Raw genomic sequence first — 17,566 nt, forward strand, 5'->3', positions numbered from 1 at the left:
CTCCCGGTGTCCCCGCGTGTCCCCCGTGACGGAGCCCCCGCACATGCCGTCCCCAAAAACGCTTTTATTCCGCTCAAACGCAGCCGCGACCACTCCCCACTGTCCCCATGGGACACCCACGGGTGACAGGGACAGCGGGGACCCACAGGTGACAGAGCCTCGCCAGGTGCCGCGTCCCCTCCAGGTGCCGCATTCCCGGCAGGTGCCTGCGTGGGAACAGCCCCAGGTGTCCCCAGGTGTCCCCAGGTGCAGGGGCGGTCCCGGTGGTCCCGGAGTCGGGCTCAGCGAGGTCAGGGCTGGTCCCGGTGGTCCCGGTGGTCTCGGCGGTCCCCGGGCCGCGCTCAGCGGGTCCCCGCGGGGACATCGGCGGGGTCGGCGGCGAAGAGCTCCCGGTAGAGAGGGGGGAAAGCGGCCGAGACGACCCCGGGGTGGAGGCGGCGGAAAGCCTGGACCTGCTCCAGGTGCTGCGAGCACAGAGCGCGGAGCCGGCCCGGGGAGGGGAGCTGCGGGGACACGGCTGTCACCGCACGGACACGGCTGTGACACCGCGGACACGCGTGGGGACACGGCTGTGACACCGCACGGACACGGCTGTGACACCACGGACACGGCTGTGACAGCACAGACACGCGGGGGGGACCCTCTACTCCCCCAGCGCCCCCGTGTCCCTCCCCGGTGTCTTCCCCGGTGTCGCCTCCCCATGTCCCTCCCCATGTCCCCTCCCGTGTCCCTCCCCGTGTCCCCTCCCCGTGTCCCTCCCCGTGTCCCTCCCCGTGTCCCCCGTGTCCCCACCCTGGCCAGGAGCCCCTCGCGGCGGGTCCGGCGCAGCAGGAGCCGGAAGGCGACATCCAGATGTCCCTGGAGCCGGGCCACCCGCGGCCGGTCCTGCAGCCACGGCCGGCCTGGGGACACCACAGGGGCGTGGGGACACGGACACAGGTGTGGGGACACCACAGGGCCGTGGGGACAGAGCTGGGGGTACACGGACAGGTCTGGGGGCACAGGGACAGAGCGGTGGGAACACTGACAGGGACAGAAGGGAGGGGACACGGACAGGATTGGGGACAGGAACCATCTGTGAAAGGGAGCGCGACAGGCGACGCACAGGGTGGGGACACTGTGGGGGACACCCTGGGGACACCCTGGGGACACCCCATCCCTCTTTAGGACAAACCCCGCGGGTTTGGGACAAACCCTCCCTGGGGAGGGACACGGGGACGCAGGGACACGGGGCGGGGACGCTGGGAGGACACGGGGGGACACGGAGGGGACACGGAGGGGACACGGAGGGGACACGGAGGGGACAGGGCGGTGGCTGACCGGCGTTGACGAGCAGCAGAGCGCTCAGCAGCCCCAGCTCGCTCTCGGAGCAGCGCAGCGCGCTCAGCCCCTGAGCCAGGTCGAAGATGGACGCGACGAGCTCGGGGCACCCTGGGGACAGCCCCGTGTCACCTTCTGTCCCCGAGCTGTCCCCGCGCTGTCCCCCGCCCGTGTCGCCGCCCTACCCAGCGAGCGGAAGAGCTCGGGCCCGGCCAGTTTGCCCTCGAACAGGACCGTGCGGGTGGCGGCGTCGAAGGCGCGACACATCCGGACCAGGACGACCTCCATGGCACCTGTCACCCCCGCGGGGCGGCGACAGCGCTGGTGGCACCGGCGACACCGCCACCAACCCGAGGGGCCCCACTCGGTGGTGGGCCGGGGCGGTGTCACCTCCCCAGGGAGGATGAGGGGACTCTGGGGACTGTCACCTCCCCGTGGGACACACGAGATTGTCACCTCCCCTGGGAGGATGAGGGGACTCTGGGGACTGTCACCTCCCCGTGGGACACACGAGATTGTCACCTCCCCTGGGAGGATGAGGGGACTCTGGGGACTGTCACCTCCTTGTGGCACCTTTGAGATTGTCACTTCCCCATCACCTCCCCGTGGGACCCCTGGGACAGTCACGAGGGTGGTCCTAGGTCTGGGGACAGTGGGACAGGGTGACCCTGGGGCTGGGGACAAGGGGACAGAGTGTCCCTGGGACAAGGACAGCAGGGACAGGGTGTCCCCAGGGCGGGGGACAAGGACATGAGGTGTACCCAGGACTGGGGACAAGGGAGTGAGGTGGCCCTGAGGATGGGGACAACGGGATGGACCGTCCCCGGGGATGGGGACAAGGGGTCAGGGTGGCCCCGGGCTGGTGACAGTGGCCCGGGGACGCGGTGGCCGCGCACCCGCCTTGAGCAGGACGATCTGGTCGTGCTGGCTGAGCTCCAGGAAGCCCCGCAGGCGTTTGGCGAACTCCACCACGCGCTCGATGGCCTCGGTGACACGGCGGGCACAGCGCTGCCACATCTCCGCCATGGGCTGCGGGAGCGGCTGTCACCCCGGGGCCACCCCTGGGGACAGCCGTGTCCCCTCCCCGCCCCGCACCTGGCTCTGGTAGGCGCAGATCTCCTCGCGGCTGAAGGTGGCCCAGCGGTGGCCCTGCAGGTCCTCGGCGCGGGGGTGGCACGTGGCACGGTGTGACAGCAGGACGCTCTGGGTCAGCAGCTCTGAGGGGACATGCAGGGCTTGGGGACAGGCGTGGGGACAGGGTGGGTAGCCCGATGTGTGGCCTTGGCAGGTCACCAGGGTGGAGCATCCACGGGTGTCACTCACACGCAGGTGCCACCACCCGTGGGTGACAGAGCCAGGTGCCATCAGTGATGGAGCCGGGTGTCACCCCCATGGAGCTCCCACAGGTGACATCCCGAGGTGCCACCACCCCTGCCCCACAGGTGACAGTGCCACCCCCGCAGGTGACAGTCCCCCGGGGCCACTCACCGATCTCCAGCCCCGCGGGTGACTCCGGGACGCCGCCGGCACCGGGGTGAGGGGACGGCGCTGTCCCCTCTGTCCCCGCCCTGTCCCCATCCTGTCCCCGCTTTGTCGCCTCCTCCGCTGGCCACGCCCTGCTGGGACACCCCGCGGGGACAGCGGGGGACATCGGGGGACAGCGCCCCGCGGGGGGGGGCTCCGGTGGCCCCTGGGCCGCCCTCTCCTGCTCCCGCTGTTCCCCTTTTCCCCCTTTCCCCCCTTTTCCCCGTTTTTCCCATTTTTCCCGTGGTTCCGGCTGTTCCAGCTGTTCCAGCTGTTCCCGGTTTTCCAGCTGTTCCAGCTGTTCCCGGTTTTCCCGCCGTCCCAGCTGTTCCAGCACCTCGGCCTGGAGCCGGTCCCGCTGCTGCTTGGACATGCGGCCGAACTTGACGGCTGCGGGGACAGAGGGGACAGCGGGTGACACCGGAGTGTCACAGAGCCGCGACACGGCCCTTCCTCACCGACACCTCGGGCTGTCCCCAGGGTGTCCCCAGGTGTCACCGCGGTGGGGACAAGTGTCCTCGGGGGAGGGGACGGGCGTGTCCAGCTTTGGGGGACAGCTGTCCCCAGATACGGGGACACCGGGGGACTCCAGATGTCCCCAGGGCGGTCTCGAGTGTCCCCAGGCGCACAGATTAATGTCCCCAAGCCGGGTGTCCCAAGGGGCACAGAGTGGTGTCCCCAAGCCAGGTGTCCCCAGGGTGACAGGGCGCTGTCCCCAGACCCAGTCCCTGGTGTCCCCAGGCCCGGTGGCGCTGTCCCCGCTCTGTCCCCGCGCTGTCCCCGTGTCACACACCGGCTCGGGACATGCCGAGCCGCAGGCACTTCTGCAGGCGGCAGTGCTGGCAGCGGGTGCGGGTGGCTCTGTCGATGTCGCAGCGCTGCCCGCGGCTGCACGCCAGGCTGGGCCCGCGCCGCTCGCTGCGCCGGAAGAAACCCTGCGGGGACACCGGCGACATCGGTGTCACCATTGTCACCAGTGTCACCGTGTCACCAGTGTGACCAGTGTCACCGTGTCACCAGTGTCACATGTGTAACCAGTGTGACCAGTGTGACCGGTGTCACTGTGTCACCGTGTCACCAGTGTCACACCATGGCGCCTCGTGGCACATCAACCCCTGCCACCCCCTGTCCTCCTGTCCCCATGTCCCTCCATGTCCCCAATGTCCCCTTACCCCCCCCATGTCCCCTGTCCCCCCTGTCCCCCCTGTCCCCGGTGCACCTTGCAGCCCTCGCAGGTGATGACCCCGTAGTGCACCCCGGAGGATTTGTCCCCGCAGATCTTGCAGGGAATCACCTCGATGTGAGCTGGGGGGACACGGGGACATTGGCACGGGACACCTGGCACAGGAGCCCTGTCACCAGGCACCCGCAGTGCCACCCGTGTCCCCACCCGTGTCCCCACCCGTGTCCTGCCGTGCTCTCCCCACGTTCAGGTGTCCCCATGGGCTCGTGGCACCAGGTGTCACCTGTGGCTTCACATTGTCACCTGTGGGACCAGGTGCCACCTATGGGACCGAGTGTCCCCTGTGGCTTCAGCTGTCACCAGTGGGACATGTCCCCTGTCCCCTCACGTGTCCCCTGTCCCCTCACGTGTCACCACACGGTCCCACGTGGCCGCTGTGACCCCCGTGTCCCCTCCACACTGACGTCACCGTGGGCGCACACATCCCCCACGGCTCCCAGTGTCACCTGTGTCACCCGTGTGCCACCCACGGTGTCACTGACCCTGCCTGTCCCCTCTGCTGACAGTGTCCCCTTTGGTCACAGGTGTCACGGCTGGGCTGGGGTGTCCCATTGGGGACAATGTCCCCGGTGTCCCCAGTGTCCCCAGTGTCCCCTGAGCCCCCCCAGTGTGCCCGCTGTCCCCAAGGTCCCCGGTGTCCCCGGTGTCCCCAGTGTCCCCTGTCACCCGGTGCCGGCGGCTGCCGAAGCCACAAAGCCACAACTGGGACACGGCCCCGGGGCAGGAAACGCGCGGGGCCCTGGGAGCTCCCAGTACGGCCCAGTATAGCCCCAGTACAGCTCCAGTATGGCGCCAGTATGGACCCAGTACAGCACTGGGAGCTCCCAGTATGGACCCAGTACAGCACTGGGAGCTCCCAGTATGGCCCCAGTACAGCCCCATTACAACACTGATGTGGCACCAGAACAGCCCCCGTGCACAGCTGGGAACTCCCAGTATGGCCCCAGTATGGCCCAGTATGGCCCAGTATGGCCCTGGCACACAGCAGGCAATGCCCTGGCACACCCAGGTGTGCTCACACCTGTGCCCACCCTGGCACACCCAGGTGTGCTCACACCTGTGCCCACCCTGGCACACTCAGGTGTGTTCACACCTGTGCCCACCCTGGCACACTCCCGTGCCCTCTCACTCCCTGCACACGTGTGTGACACACCTGGACACGTGTGTGACACACCCGGACACGTGTGTGACACACTCGGATATGTGTGACACTCTCTCAGACAGGTGTGACACACTCGACACGCGTGACAGCCCACTCACGTGTGACCCCCGGACACGTGTGACACCCCACTCACGTGTGACACCCCACTCACGTGTGACACCCCTCTGCCCCGCTCCCTCCCCCCCTCCCTCCTTTTCCTCCTGCCCCAGTTTTTTGGGGCCGGCGCCGCCCGCGCATCCGGCCGGGGGGGCCCGGGGGGGCCCGGGGGGGGCAGAGGGGGCCCGGGGGGGACCGGGACCCCCGGGTTTGGGGGCGCTGACTCAGCCCCCGCCGCCCGGATTACTCAGCCCCTGCCGGGAAGCGCCGCGGCGGGGCCGCTCCTGCCGGGAACCGGGAACTGGGGGCACTGGGGGAACCGGGAACTGGGGACACTGGGGGCACTGGGGGAACCGGGAACTGGGGGCACTGGGGGCACTGGGGACACTGGGGACACCGGGGAACCGGGAACTGGGGACACTGGGGGCACTGGGGACACTGGGGACACCGGGGAACCGGGAACTGGGGACACTGCGGTCACTGGGGGAACCGGGGAACCGGGAACTGGGGGCACCGGGGGCACTGGGGAACCGGGAACTGGGGACACTGGGGGCACCGGGGAACCGGGAACTGGGGACACTGGGGTACCGGGGAACCGGGAACTGGGGACACCGGGGGAACCGGGGAACCGGGAACTGGGGACACTGGGGGCACTGGGGGAACCGGGAACCGCGAACTGGGGGCACTGGGAGCACCGGGGAACCGGGAACTGGGGACACTGGGGGCACCGGGGAACCGGGAACTGGGGACATTGGGGTACCGGGGAACCGGGAGCACTGGGGGCACCCACTGGGAGCAAGGGGCACCGGGGACACTGGGGACACTGGGGACACTGGGAGCAGCTGGGAACTGGGAGAACTGGGGGCACTGGGGCCATCCACGGAACAGGGGGGACCCGGGGCACCGGGGAATTGGGGCCACCGGGGGAACTGGGAGAACTGGGAGCACTGGGGGCACCGGAGATCTGGGGCTACCCACAGCACTCGGGGGTACCGGGGAAATTGGGGCAAGCACCGCATTTAGGGGAACTGGGGGAACTGGGAGAACTGGGGGTACTGGAGGTACCGGGGCCGTGGGGGCCCTGCTGCACCCGGGGGTACCGGGGTTACTGGGAGAACTGGGAGCACCCACCGCGCCTGGGGGACCGGGGACACTCCCAAAATTGAGGGGTACCGGGGACCCCACAGTGCCTGGGGACACCGGGGGAACTGGGAGAACTGGGACACCGGGAACCGGCGGTACTGGGAACACTGGGACACCGGGAACCGGCGGTACTGGGGGTACTGGGAGCACTGGGGGCACGGGTGGGATTCCGCGGGCACCGGGGGCTGTCAGTGCCACCACAGCCGCCTTACTGGGGATACTGGGAGGACTGGGGGTGCCGGTAGCCCCCCCCCCGTACCCAGTGTCTCCTCCCGGGACCGACCAACCCCACCCCGGCACCGGCGGCACCAGTAACGAACTGGGACACACTGGGACACACCAGTAACGAACTGGGAGACACAAACCCTGACCAGTATCTCCAGCACCCACAATCCCCATCCCCCAGTCTCACCAGTCCCCCCAGTCCTGGGGACCCCCCAGGACCTCCCCAGCAAAATCCGTCCCGAGCACGGCGACACGGGGGACAGGGGGGACACCGAGGGGACACCGAGGGGACAATGGGGACACCGAGGGGACACCGAGGGGACAATGGGGACACCGAGGGTCCCCAGCCCCCAGCAGCGCCCCTCCCCCCCCCGTTCCCGGGCCCCGCGGGGGGGGTTGGGGGTGGTGGCGCGGGGCCACCTGCGCGTCCCCGCCGTTGTCACCGCCGGGTCCCCCCGGTGTCCCCTCCCCCCCCCCCCCCCCCGCGCAGCCACATCAAGGGAGGGACCCGCAGGTGCGCGGGGGGGGAGGGGAGGGGAGCAGCTGGGGGGGAGCGGGACGGGGACACGCGGGGACACGTGTGGGACATGGGACACACATGAACAGGCCGGGACACGCGTGTGACACCTGACACTCGGGTGTGCAGCTCACGGCATCCGTGCGCAGCCCGTGACACACCTGTGCAGCCCAAAACACGCGCGTGTGTCCCGAAACTCGCGTGTGCGCCCTGTGACACACAGGTCCAGGCTGTGACACGCGTGTGGCACACCTGTGCACACTGTGACACACACGGACACCCCGAAACACGCACAGCGTGTCCTGGAACACGCGTGTCCGGCCCGTGACACACCTGTGTGCCCTCTAACACGCGTGTGCAGCCCGAAACACGCGTGTGGAACCTGTGGCACACATCCATGGCCTGTGACACACGTGTGCGCCCTGAACGACACGCGTGGGCACCCTGGGACACACCCGTGCCCCCCAAAACACACACAGGTCCTGGAACACGCGTGTACAGCCCGTGACACACCTGTGCGCCCCAGAACACACATGTACACCCCGAAACACGCGTGTGCACCCCAAAACACGCACAGCGTGTCCTGGAACACGCGTGTCCAGCCCCAAACACACTCGTGTGTCCTGGAACACGCGTGTCCAGCCCGTGACACGCGTGTGTGACCCGCCACAGGTGCGTGCGGCCGCGGACTCACCTGCGCACCCCAAACCACGCGCGTGCAGCCCACAGCACCCCCCCCCCCTCCCCCCAGGTGTGCACAGGTGAGTCCATCCCGCGTGCCCGGACCCCTCCCCCCTCCCCCCCCCCCCCACCTTGCACACCTGCACTGCCCCTCCCCCCCCCCCCCCCGTACCCCCGCACCTCTCATGGCTCCGGTTCCCTCCAGCCCCGGCCCGGGCGGGGCCCTTTAAGGCCGCGGGGGGCCCCCCCCACCTTCCCCTCCCCCCCCCAAAATTTCCCCGCCCCCCCCCCTCCCCTTCCCCGCCCCTCCCCCCCCCCAGCATCCTGCTCCCCCTCCCCCCCCACCCCAAACCACGGGAAAGTTCCGAATTTCCCCGCGGGGAAACTGAGGCACGGAAAGGGGGGGGGGGGGACCCCAAATCTTTCCGGACCCCCCCCAAATAGGGAGGGGGTGGGGGAAGGGCGGAAACACCCCCGGGATTCCCCCCCGGGGAATGGGGGAGGGGCTGGAGGGGTCCCGAAATTTGGGGGGGGGGGGGCGCGGGCCTGAAAGGGGGCGATTTTGGGGTGCGGGGATTCCCCGACCCCCTCTGGGATCATTTTTGGGGTGTAGGGAACCCCCCGAACCCAAATGGGGAAAGTTTGGGGGGGGGGGGGGAACAGAAACCCCCCGACCGCTCCCGGGCTCAATTTTGGGGTGCGGGACGCCCACAAACCCCCCCCAAAGTTCCCAATTTTGGGGTGCAAGGACCCCCTGCCGTGGCCTCATTTTTGGGGTGCACCCATGGGACCCCCCCCCGGGCGCCCTGCTGGGCTCAATTTTGGGGAGCAAAACTCTCCGGATCCCCCGAAGTTGGGGTACAGAGACCCCGAAATTCCCAGTTTTGGGAACAGAGACCCCAAAATTCCCGATTTTTGGGGTGCAGGAACCCCCGATCCCCCAAAGTCCCCAAGTCTGGGGTGTCCCCCCCCCTGGCCAGGCCCCCCCCGGTGTCCCCGTGTCCCCCCCTTGGGGACCCCTGGGGGTCCCACCCATCCCCCCCCCGGACCCCAAAGTGACAACGAGGGACACCAGGGGTGGTGGCAGCAGCTCTGATGGGGACAGGGGGGGACACGGGGACACCGAGGGATGATTGGAGGTGACCCAGGTGACACTGGGGGACGGGGAGGTCACCGAGGGTGGCTCAGGTGACATCAGTGACAGTCACCGGCCACTGTCCCCACCCCGCGCCGGCTCCTTGGGGGTGTCCTGCTGGATGAAGAGCCCTGGGGACACAGAGGGGACACAGAGGGGACACAGAGGGGACACAGGGGACAGCTCAGGCGTGTCCCCAAATGTGTCCCCAGCCCCCCCCCCAGTGTCCCCAAGAGTGTCCCCAGCCCCTTAAGACTATCCCTGCTGTCCCCAGGCTGTCCCCAGCCCCCCAGGCTGTCCCATTGTCCCCATTGTCCCCTCACCGGTGGCCCTGGCGTGCAGAGTGTCCCCAATGTCCCCAGGCTGTCCCAGTGTCCCCAATGTCGCCATTGTCCCCTCACCGGTGGCCCTGGCGTGCAGAGTGTCCCCCTCGGCGTCCCTCAGGTCACAGCCCAGGAAGAGTTTCCGGCCCTCGCGGCGCTCCAGGGACGCCTCGAGCAGGAGCACAGAGCGCAGGGGGACAGGCCTGGGGACAGAGGGGACACTGGGGACACCCCTGTCACTGCCATGGCCACCCCAGTGTCCCCTTGTGTCCCCCTGAGGACCCCATGGCTCCCTTGTGTCCCCTCAGTGTCCCCCTGGTCACTGCCGTGGTCCCTTCATGTCCCCTCCCCTGGGGACACTCACGCCACCCCCGGGGACATTTCAGGCACCCTTGGGGACACAGGGGACAGTGCCACTCACGCCACGTAGTCGATGCTGAGGTTGGCTGTCACCACCCGCCCGGCCACCGCCAGCGCCAGTGTCCCCAGGGAGGTGTCAATGAGGGTGGCGATGGCACCGCCGTGGGTCAGCCTGGGGACATCGGGGACATTGGGGACACTGGGGACAGCAGGGGGACATTGGGGACACTGGGGTGACAGACGGATGGCAGGGTGACAGGAGGTGACAGGAGGTGACAGGGGTGCCACCCCGGGTGTCCCTCCAGGAAGGGCCCGGGCTGGCACAGGAGGTGACAGTAGGTGACAGTAGGTGACGGTAGAGGTGACAGTAGGTGACATTGGTGGCACTCACCCCGGGTGTCCCTCCAGGAAGGGCCCGGGCTGGCACAGGCAGCGCAGGCGGCCCTTGGGGACATTCAGGAACATGGCGAACTCGAAACCGTCCCCGTCGCCCTCGATGGCCCTCGGGAACAGCCGCGTGTCCCCGTCCCCGTCCCTGTCACTGTCACCGGCCAGCCCCGGCACCTCTGCGGGGACAGCGCTGTCACAGGGGGCAGTGGGGACACTGGGGACACAGCAGGGACATGGGGACAGGGCTTTGGGGACACTGCACAGGGGTTGGGGACACTGGGGACACAGCAGGGACATGGGGACAGGAGGGTTTGGGGACAGCACTGGGACACTCTGTGGTCACCATGAACTTGGGGACAGGGGGGTCACTGGGGACTGGGGACACCCATGGGGACACCATGGGGACCCAACGGGGACATGGGGACACTGCAGTGACGGCACTTCGGGGACCCTGGGGGGACAAGGTGACACAGGGTTTGGGGACATCTGGGGACACTGGGAACCCAGCAGGGAAGGGGTGACAGGGGGTTGGGACACTGGGGACCCACCCAGGCAGTGCAGGCAGGGTCTGGGGACACAGGTGACACACAGGTGACACACAGGTGACACACAGGTGACACACAGGTGACACACAGGTGACACAGGTGACAGGTGACACACCCCGGCCGTGGTGGCGCGCCCGCCGGAAGGACGGCAGCCGTGTCCAGCCCTCGGCGCTGGCCGCGCGCAGCAGGTGGCCGTAGTGGCGCCGCATGACGTCACTCCAGGCCGCGTTGGGGACAGCCAGGTCCCGCGGGGGACACGGGCGGTGGCAGCGGCGCCGGGCACAGGGGACAGCGGGCAGGGGGACACAGGGGACAGCGGGCAGGGGGACACAGGGGACAGCGGGCAGTGCCCGTGCCAGCGCCCGGCCCTGGCGCAGCAGCATGGCCCGGGAGGGACAGCGCCGGCACCGCGGCCACACCTGCGGGGACAGGTGGTGGTGACGTCATCGCCTGTGTCACCCCAGGGGTGACAGCACTGGTGACATCGTGCCTGGGTGGAGGGGGCAGCGGTGACGTCACACGGGAACAGTGATGTCACCGCTAACGGCACACCTGGAGTGTAGTGGCACTGGGGACGTCACACCTGGTCGGTGATGTCACTGCTGATGTCACACTTGGTCAGTGAGGTCGGTGGTGACGTCACACACCTGGTCAATGATGTCACACCTGGTCGGTGATGTCACCGGTGATGCCACACCTGGTCAGAGAGTGTCACTGGTGACGTCACAGCCGGTCAGCGACGCCAGCTGTAACGTCACACCCGCTGGTGACGTCACCCTGGTGTCACACCTGCCCCCGCCCCACTGTCCGTGACGTCACCGGTCACCCCGTCCCCAGCCAATGTCACCCGGAGCCCCCTCTGTCCCCCCGCTGTCCCCACCGTGTCCCCCCTCTGTTTCCTCCCCTCTGTCCCCTCCCTGTCCCCCCGGTGTCCCCCCGGTGTCCCCAACCCTGTCCGGACCCGCGCGCCGAGGTCCCGCCCACTGTCGTGACGTCACGGAGCTTCCGGGGCTCCCCGCTTCCGGGGGCGGGGCCTGAGGGACCGGAACGGGGCCCGTGGAACCCTCTGGAACCCTGGAGAGACCCTATAGAGACCCTATAGAGACCTATGGAACCCTATAGAGACCCCATAGAGACACTATAGAGACCCTATGGACACCTATGGACATCTATGGAACCTTACAGAGACCCTATAGACACCTATGGAACCCTATAGAAACCCTATGGATACCTATGGAACCCTATAGAGCCCCTATATATCCTCTACAGAATCCTACAGGCCCCTATAGGCACCCCCCGGAGCCCTATAGAGGCCCTATGGAAAGCTCTAGAACCCTAGAGAGACTCCATGGAGCCCCTAAGGACCCCCATGGACCCCGGGGTCACCCTGCACGGCTCCCCTATAGCCCCAAACCACCCCGAGTGTCCCCAAAGGGACCCCAAAGGGACCCCAGAGTGACACAGACCTCAGGGGACGGCGACCCCAAAAGGGACAGGGACCCCCAGAGGGTCCCAGGGGGGATGGGGGACCCCAAAAGGACCCCAAGGACACAGAGCTCCCGTTTAATACAAAACTCCTTTATTGGGGGGGCACCCCCAAGGGGGAGGGGGGACATTGAAGGGGTTTGGGGTGACACCCCCGGGTGGGTGGGGGGCACCCATGGGTGGGGGGGTCAGAACCCCTGGGGGAGGCTCGAGACCCCCGGGGCTGTTTTGGGATTCCTGCAGGGGGGTCAGGGCACACATTTGGGGTTGGGACAGGGTCCAGGAGGGGTTTGGGGTGACACCCCTGAGTGGGTGGGGGTCACCCCCGGGTGGGGTTCGGGACCTCGAGGAGGGCTCAGAACCCCAAGGAAGGATCAAGGCACACATTTGGGGTTGGGACAGGATCCACGAGGGGTTTGGGGTGACACAGCTGGATGGGTGGGAGGGGTCTCAGCCCCTCGGGGGGGATTCAGAACCCCAAAGGGAGAGGATCAAGGCACAGATTTGGGGTTGGGGGAGGATCCAGGGCGGGTTTGGGGGGTCTCAGAACCCCAAAGGGGGAGGATCAAGGCACAGATTTGGGGTTGGGGGAGGATCCAGGGCGGGTTTGGGGGGTCTCAGAACCCCAAAGGGAGAGGATCAAGGCACAGATTTGGGGTTAGGAGTGGATCCAGGGCGGGTTTGGGGGGTCCCAGAACCCCAAAGGGGGAGGATCAAGGCACAGATTTGGGGTTGGGGGTGGATCCAGGGCGGGTTTGGGGTGACACCCCCGCACGGGCCAGCCCCGGCCCTCAGCGCCGGCCGCGCTGTTTCATGTGCTGCACGAAGTAATCGTTGCAGGCGATGGTGAGCCCGGCCACCAGAGAGAAGAAGCCCTGGAAGCCAACGCGGCCATCGCGGCTCTGCTCCACATCCCGCAGGATCCGGTCCAGGGCGTTGGGGTCACGTTGGTTCTGGGGGGGAAAAACGGGGAAAAAAGGGTCAGATCCTAAATGGGAACGGGGTCAGATCCCACACATCGCTCCACGTCCCACAAGATTCGCTCCAGGGTGTTGGGGTCCTGATGGTTTTGGGGGAAAAATGGGGAAAAAAGGGTCAGATCCCAAATGGGAATGGGGTCAGATCCCACACACTGCTCTGTGTCCCACAGGATCCGGTCCAGAGCATTGGGGTCCCACTGGTTCTGGGGGAAAAAATGTTCAGATCCCAAATGGGAACGGGGACAGGTCCCAAATGGGAACGGGGCTGCTCCACACCCTGCAAGATCTGCTCCAGGGCGTTGGGATCCCACTGGGGGAAAATGGGGCAATGGGGTCAGATCCCAAATGGGAATGGGGGGGATCATCCCCCTCAGTCCTGGGGATTTATAGGAGCTGTGGATCCCAGTCCCAGGGTTCTATGGGATTTGATCCTGGGGCACTCTAGGATTTTATGGGATCTGATCCCAGGGTTTGATCCTGGGATTTATGGGATCCAATCCCACAGCTCCATAGGGTTCTAGCCCAAGGTTTATGGGATCCCAGCTCAAGGCTGATGTGGTTTGATCCCAGGGTTCTCCAGCTCCCTCTGTCCCATCCCATGGACCCCATGGACCCCATGGACCCCATTCCCACCTCCAGGAACCCCGGGAACTCCTTGTCCATGAGTGCCCTGAGGTCCTCCTTGGCCAGGTGCTCCTTGTCCCCCGCGTATTTGTGGAAGGTGAACATGAGCGTCTCCATGGCGTGCTCCAGCTGGGACGGCATCCTGCCACTGCTGGGAGCCCCAAAAATCACAATGGGGACCCCAAAATCACAATGGGAAATCCAAAATTACCATGGGGAACCCAAAATCACAATGGGAAACCCAGAATTACCATGGGAACCCAAAATCACAATGGGGAACCCAAAATCACAATGGGAAACCCAAAAATCACAATGGGAAATCCAGAATTACCATGGGGAACCCAAAATCACAATGGGAACCCCAAAATCACCATGGGAACCCCAAAATTACCATGGGAACCTCAAAATTACCATGGGGAACCCAAAAATCACAATGGGAAATCCAGAATTACCATGGGAACCCCAGATTAATCCTGGATACCCCAAAATCCCTCTGGGAAGCTCAAATTTCTTCCGGACACCCCAAAATTCCTGCTGGGAGCCCCAAAATTCCTCCCCAAACCCCCAGAATTCCCCTGGCCACTTCCAATTCATCCAGGATCCCCCCCAAATCCTTCGGGAACCCCAAAATCTTCCTGAGCATCCCAAATTCCTCCTGGACACATCCCAGATCTCTCTGGGACCCCCAAAATTCCTGCTGGGACCCCCCAAAATTCCCTCCTGGATCCCCCAAACTCACTCTTGGGACCCCCAAAATTCCTCTTGGATCCCCCAAATTCCTCCTGGACACCCCAAAAATCCCCCTGAGCATCCCAAATTCTTCCTGGACACACCCCAGATCTCCCTGGAAACCCCAAAATTCCCTCCTGGATCCCAAAAATTCCCTCCTGGACCCCCCAAAATTCCCTCCGGGACCCCCCCCAGATCGCCCCCGCTCCCCCCCCGCGCCGTGGATTCCAGCCCGGCGGATTTTCCAGGAATGTCCGGGAATGCTCCGGGCGTGACTCAGCGCGGGGGGGGGGCAGGGGGGGATGGGGGGGACACGTCCCGAGGGTGTGGCCACTGTCCCCCCCCCTCCCCCCCTTTGGGGACACCCCGGTGACTCACGGGGGGGGCGGTCCCGCAGCCCCTCCCTGCGAGGGGGGCCCCGCCAAAAAAAAAAAACCACCAAAAACAAAAAAAACAAAAAAAAAAAAAGAGAAACCCCCCACCCCCCAAAAAAGTGATCCTCAGAAAAAGGGGAAATCTCTAAAAAAAGAGGAACCGCCCCAAAATGGGACCCCCCCCCCCCCCACAACGGAAGGGAGGAACCGCCCCAAAAGGAGAATCCCAAAAAAAAAGGGAATCCTTGAAAAAAAGGAGGAAATCCCAAAATTACCCACTCCCCCCAAAAAAAGGGGGACCACCCTAAAAGTGACCCCCAGAAAAGGGAGAACCCCCAAAGAAAGGGAACCCCCCTAAAAAAAGGAGGAACACCCCAAAAAAGGGAATCCCGCCCAAAAAGAACCGTCCCCAAAAAAGGAGGAACCCCCCAAAAGTGACCCGCAGAAAAAGGGGACCCCCAGAAAAGGGGAACCGCCCCAAAAAGGGGGATCCCCAAAAAAGGAGGAACCGCCCCAAAAGTGAAATTCCCCAAAGGGTGGGACCCGCCAAAAGGGGGTTTGGGGATAGAGACCCCCCCCAAAGTGATGTTCAAGATTCCCCCCAAAATCGGGCTGCGGGATGGGAGCCCCCAAATTTGGGGACAGGATTGATTCCCCCCAAAATGAGGGATAGAGATCCCCCCAAAATCGGGGTGCAGGATGGAGCCCCCCCAAAGCGGGATAGCGGGGCCCCCGTTACCGGGGAAGGAAGGGGCACCCCAAAGCGGGATTTGGGGATGGGGTTCCCCCTTTTTGGGGTGCGGGAGCGACCCCCAGAACACAGTGACCCTCTCCGGTACCGGGGCCAGGCGGGGGTGCCCCAAGGCGGGATTTGGGGTTCCCCCTTTTTGGGGTGTGGGAGAGACCCCCTAGAACAGAGTGACCCCCCCCCCAAACCGGGATTTAGACCCCAAAACGAGATTTGGGGATGGGGCTCCCTCTTTTCGGGGTGCAGGAGCGACCCCCACAACAGAGCGACCCATGCCGGTACCGGGGGTGCCCCAAAGCGGGATTTAGATGGCAAAGCGGGATTTGGGGCCGGGGCTCGCCGTTTTTGGGGCTCGGGGGGGGGGGGTCCCCGGTTGGCGGCTCTCACTCACCGTGCGGGGCTGCTCTGGGTGCCGGTGTCGATGGCGCTGCGGGCAGTGCCGGGGCGCGGCCCGGCCCGGGATAGGCACGGCGGGGGCGGGCCGGACCGGGGGGCGCGGGGAGGGGGAGGACACGGGGCGGTCACCGTGACTCACCGGGACCGCCCTGCCCCGGGCATGCCCCCCCCCCCCCCCAAACCGCGACACCGGGGACACCCCCGGGACCTCTCGGTGTCCCCGATCGGACACCGGGACCCCCCGCTCCTACTCTGGGCACTGCCCACCGGGACACCGGGGAGCAGCCGGAGTGTCCCGGTGCTACCCCCGTGTCCCCTCCCGAGCTCCCCACCGGACACCGGGGACCCCCCCGGTTCTGTTCCGGGACCCTCCCGTCAGGGTCGCCCTTTTCATTCCCGAGTGACCCCCCCCAAACACCGGGAACCCCCGGGTCCTGCCCTGAGTCCCCTCCGTGTCCTCCCCAAACACCGGGAACGTCCCGGGACTCCCCCTAAAACACCGGGGACACCTCGAGATCCCCCCCCCGGGTCCCCTCCCCGGTGTCCCCCACAAACACCGGGGGGGCCCCGCCGAGGCTCCCCCCTCCTCCCCACCCTCAGGGCCCGGCGCCGCGGTGGCGCGTGCCGCTCTAATGATACTAATTACAATTACAATCGCTAATTGGGCGCGGGGCCCCGCGGCAGCGAAGCGGGGGAGGGGACACTGAGGGTGAAGGGGGGGACACACCCAGGTCACCCCCCCCGTGTCCCCGCCCCGGCCCGGCCCGGCCCTGCCTCAGTTTCCCCACCCGGGAAGGGGCAAAGGTGAACGGGAGGAGGGCCCCACCCATGGCGGTTGGGGGACCAGGGGATGGCACCGCCACCCCAGTGTCGCCTCCTTGTCGCCAGGGTGTGCCAGTCGCCCTCGGGAGGGGCCCTGGCCTATCCCCACAGCGCTATTTGTCCCGGATTGTCCCCGCTGTCCCTCCTATTGTCCCCAGGCTCCTCCCATTGTCCTCACCCCATCATGTCCCCACATTGCCCCCCCTCATCCCTACGGCCCCCTCGGGCAACCTCCCTCAATCAACCCCACCCCGCCGCTCTCCCTTTCCTCACAGAACCCTCCCCACCCCCTATCCCCACCCTTCTCTCCTCACCCCTTCCCTCAGTCTCTAAAACGCCCCAAAAAAACCCAAAATCCCCACCCAGGCCCCCCCTTTCTGCCCTCAGTTAAGATGGCGGCGTCCCCGCCTCACGTTTTCCAAGATGGCGCCCGCGCCGCCACGCGGCCCGCCCTGCCAGGCTGCCCTCACTCAAGATGGCCCCCGCCCCATGCCAACCAATGGCTATGAAGCCAACGGCAATAACCCGGATGTAGCCGCCATCTTGCCCTCATCCAACATGGCACCGCCCTCCCCGTGTTTCCCTATGGGCGTGAAGCCGTGGTGCCCGGATGTGGGCGCGGCTTCACGGTGGAGACGGGGCGTGGCATCGGCCTGCCGGAAGTTGCGTCAGAGCGGAGCCGCCCGCGGGGAGCGGGGAGCGGAGCGGACGGAGCCAAGATGGCGGCGCCGGGGCTGTGCCGGC

At 66.5% G+C, this 17,566-nt stretch overlaps 3 protein-coding genes across 13 annotated transcripts; all 3 read right to left on the reverse strand.

Moving 5' to 3' along the window:
• Positions 1–1,306: 1,306 nt before the first annotated feature.
• RORC (RAR related orphan receptor C) lies at positions 1,307–7,369 on the reverse strand (the record flags this gene model as incomplete). The annotated part of the gene is made up of 8 exons (XM_088181008.1): positions 7,365–7,369; positions 4,064–4,253; positions 3,638–3,779; positions 2,809–3,234; positions 2,416–2,537; positions 2,217–2,349; positions 1,506–1,613; positions 1,307–1,431 (listed from the first exon to the last, which is right to left on the reverse strand). Coding segments are annotated over exons 1-8 (1,251 nt in total), but the record flags the coding sequence as incomplete, so codon positions are not given.
• A 1,620-nt stretch (positions 7,370–8,989) lies between these two features.
• LOC106863862 (acyl-coenzyme A thioesterase THEM4) lies at positions 8,990–11,672 on the reverse strand. Of its 10 annotated transcripts, none has more exons than XM_088154766.1 (7): positions 11,626–11,672; positions 11,248–11,361; positions 10,780–11,083; positions 10,121–10,295; positions 9,791–9,901; positions 9,370–9,590; positions 8,990–9,177 (listed from the first exon to the last, which is right to left on the reverse strand). In XM_088154766.1, the coding sequence occupies exons 3-7, from the start codon at positions 11,045–11,047 to the stop codon at positions 9,116–9,118; spliced, it is 837 nt and encodes a 278-aa protein (XP_088010892.1). In that variant the 5' UTR covers positions 11,048–11,083; positions 11,248–11,361; positions 11,626–11,672; the 3' UTR covers positions 8,990–9,115. The 10 variants fall into 10 exon arrangements, with proteins under 10 accessions (XP_088010892.1, XP_088010889.1, XP_088010893.1 ...); XM_088154763.1 differs by having other exon boundaries at positions 11,217–11,361; XM_088154767.1 differs by having other exon boundaries at positions 11,615–11,657.
• A 554-nt stretch (positions 11,673–12,226) lies between these two features.
• Positions 12,227–17,068, reverse strand: S100A10 (S100 calcium binding protein A10). Of its 2 annotated transcripts, none has more exons than XM_088154774.1 (3): positions 15,996–17,068; positions 13,763–13,901; positions 12,227–13,102 (listed from the first exon to the last, which is right to left on the reverse strand). In XM_088154774.1, the coding sequence occupies exons 2-3, from the start codon at positions 13,892–13,894 to the stop codon at positions 12,941–12,943; spliced, it is 294 nt and encodes a 97-aa protein (XP_088010900.1). In that variant the 5' UTR covers positions 13,895–13,901; positions 15,996–17,068; the 3' UTR covers positions 12,227–12,940. The 2 variants fall into 2 exon arrangements, with proteins under 2 accessions (XP_088010900.1, XP_014748927.1); XM_014893441.2 differs by having other exon boundaries at positions 13,763–13,904; positions 15,996–17,065.
• Between the last annotated feature and the right edge of the window lie 498 nt (positions 17,069–17,566).

Source organism: Sturnus vulgaris, chromosome 31 (assembly GCF_052056855.1).
Source record: "Sturnus vulgaris isolate bStuVul1 chromosome 31, bStuVul1.hap1, whole genome shotgun sequence".
Classification (NCBI taxonomy): Eukaryota; Metazoa; Chordata; class Aves; order Passeriformes; family Sturnidae; genus Sturnus; species Sturnus vulgaris.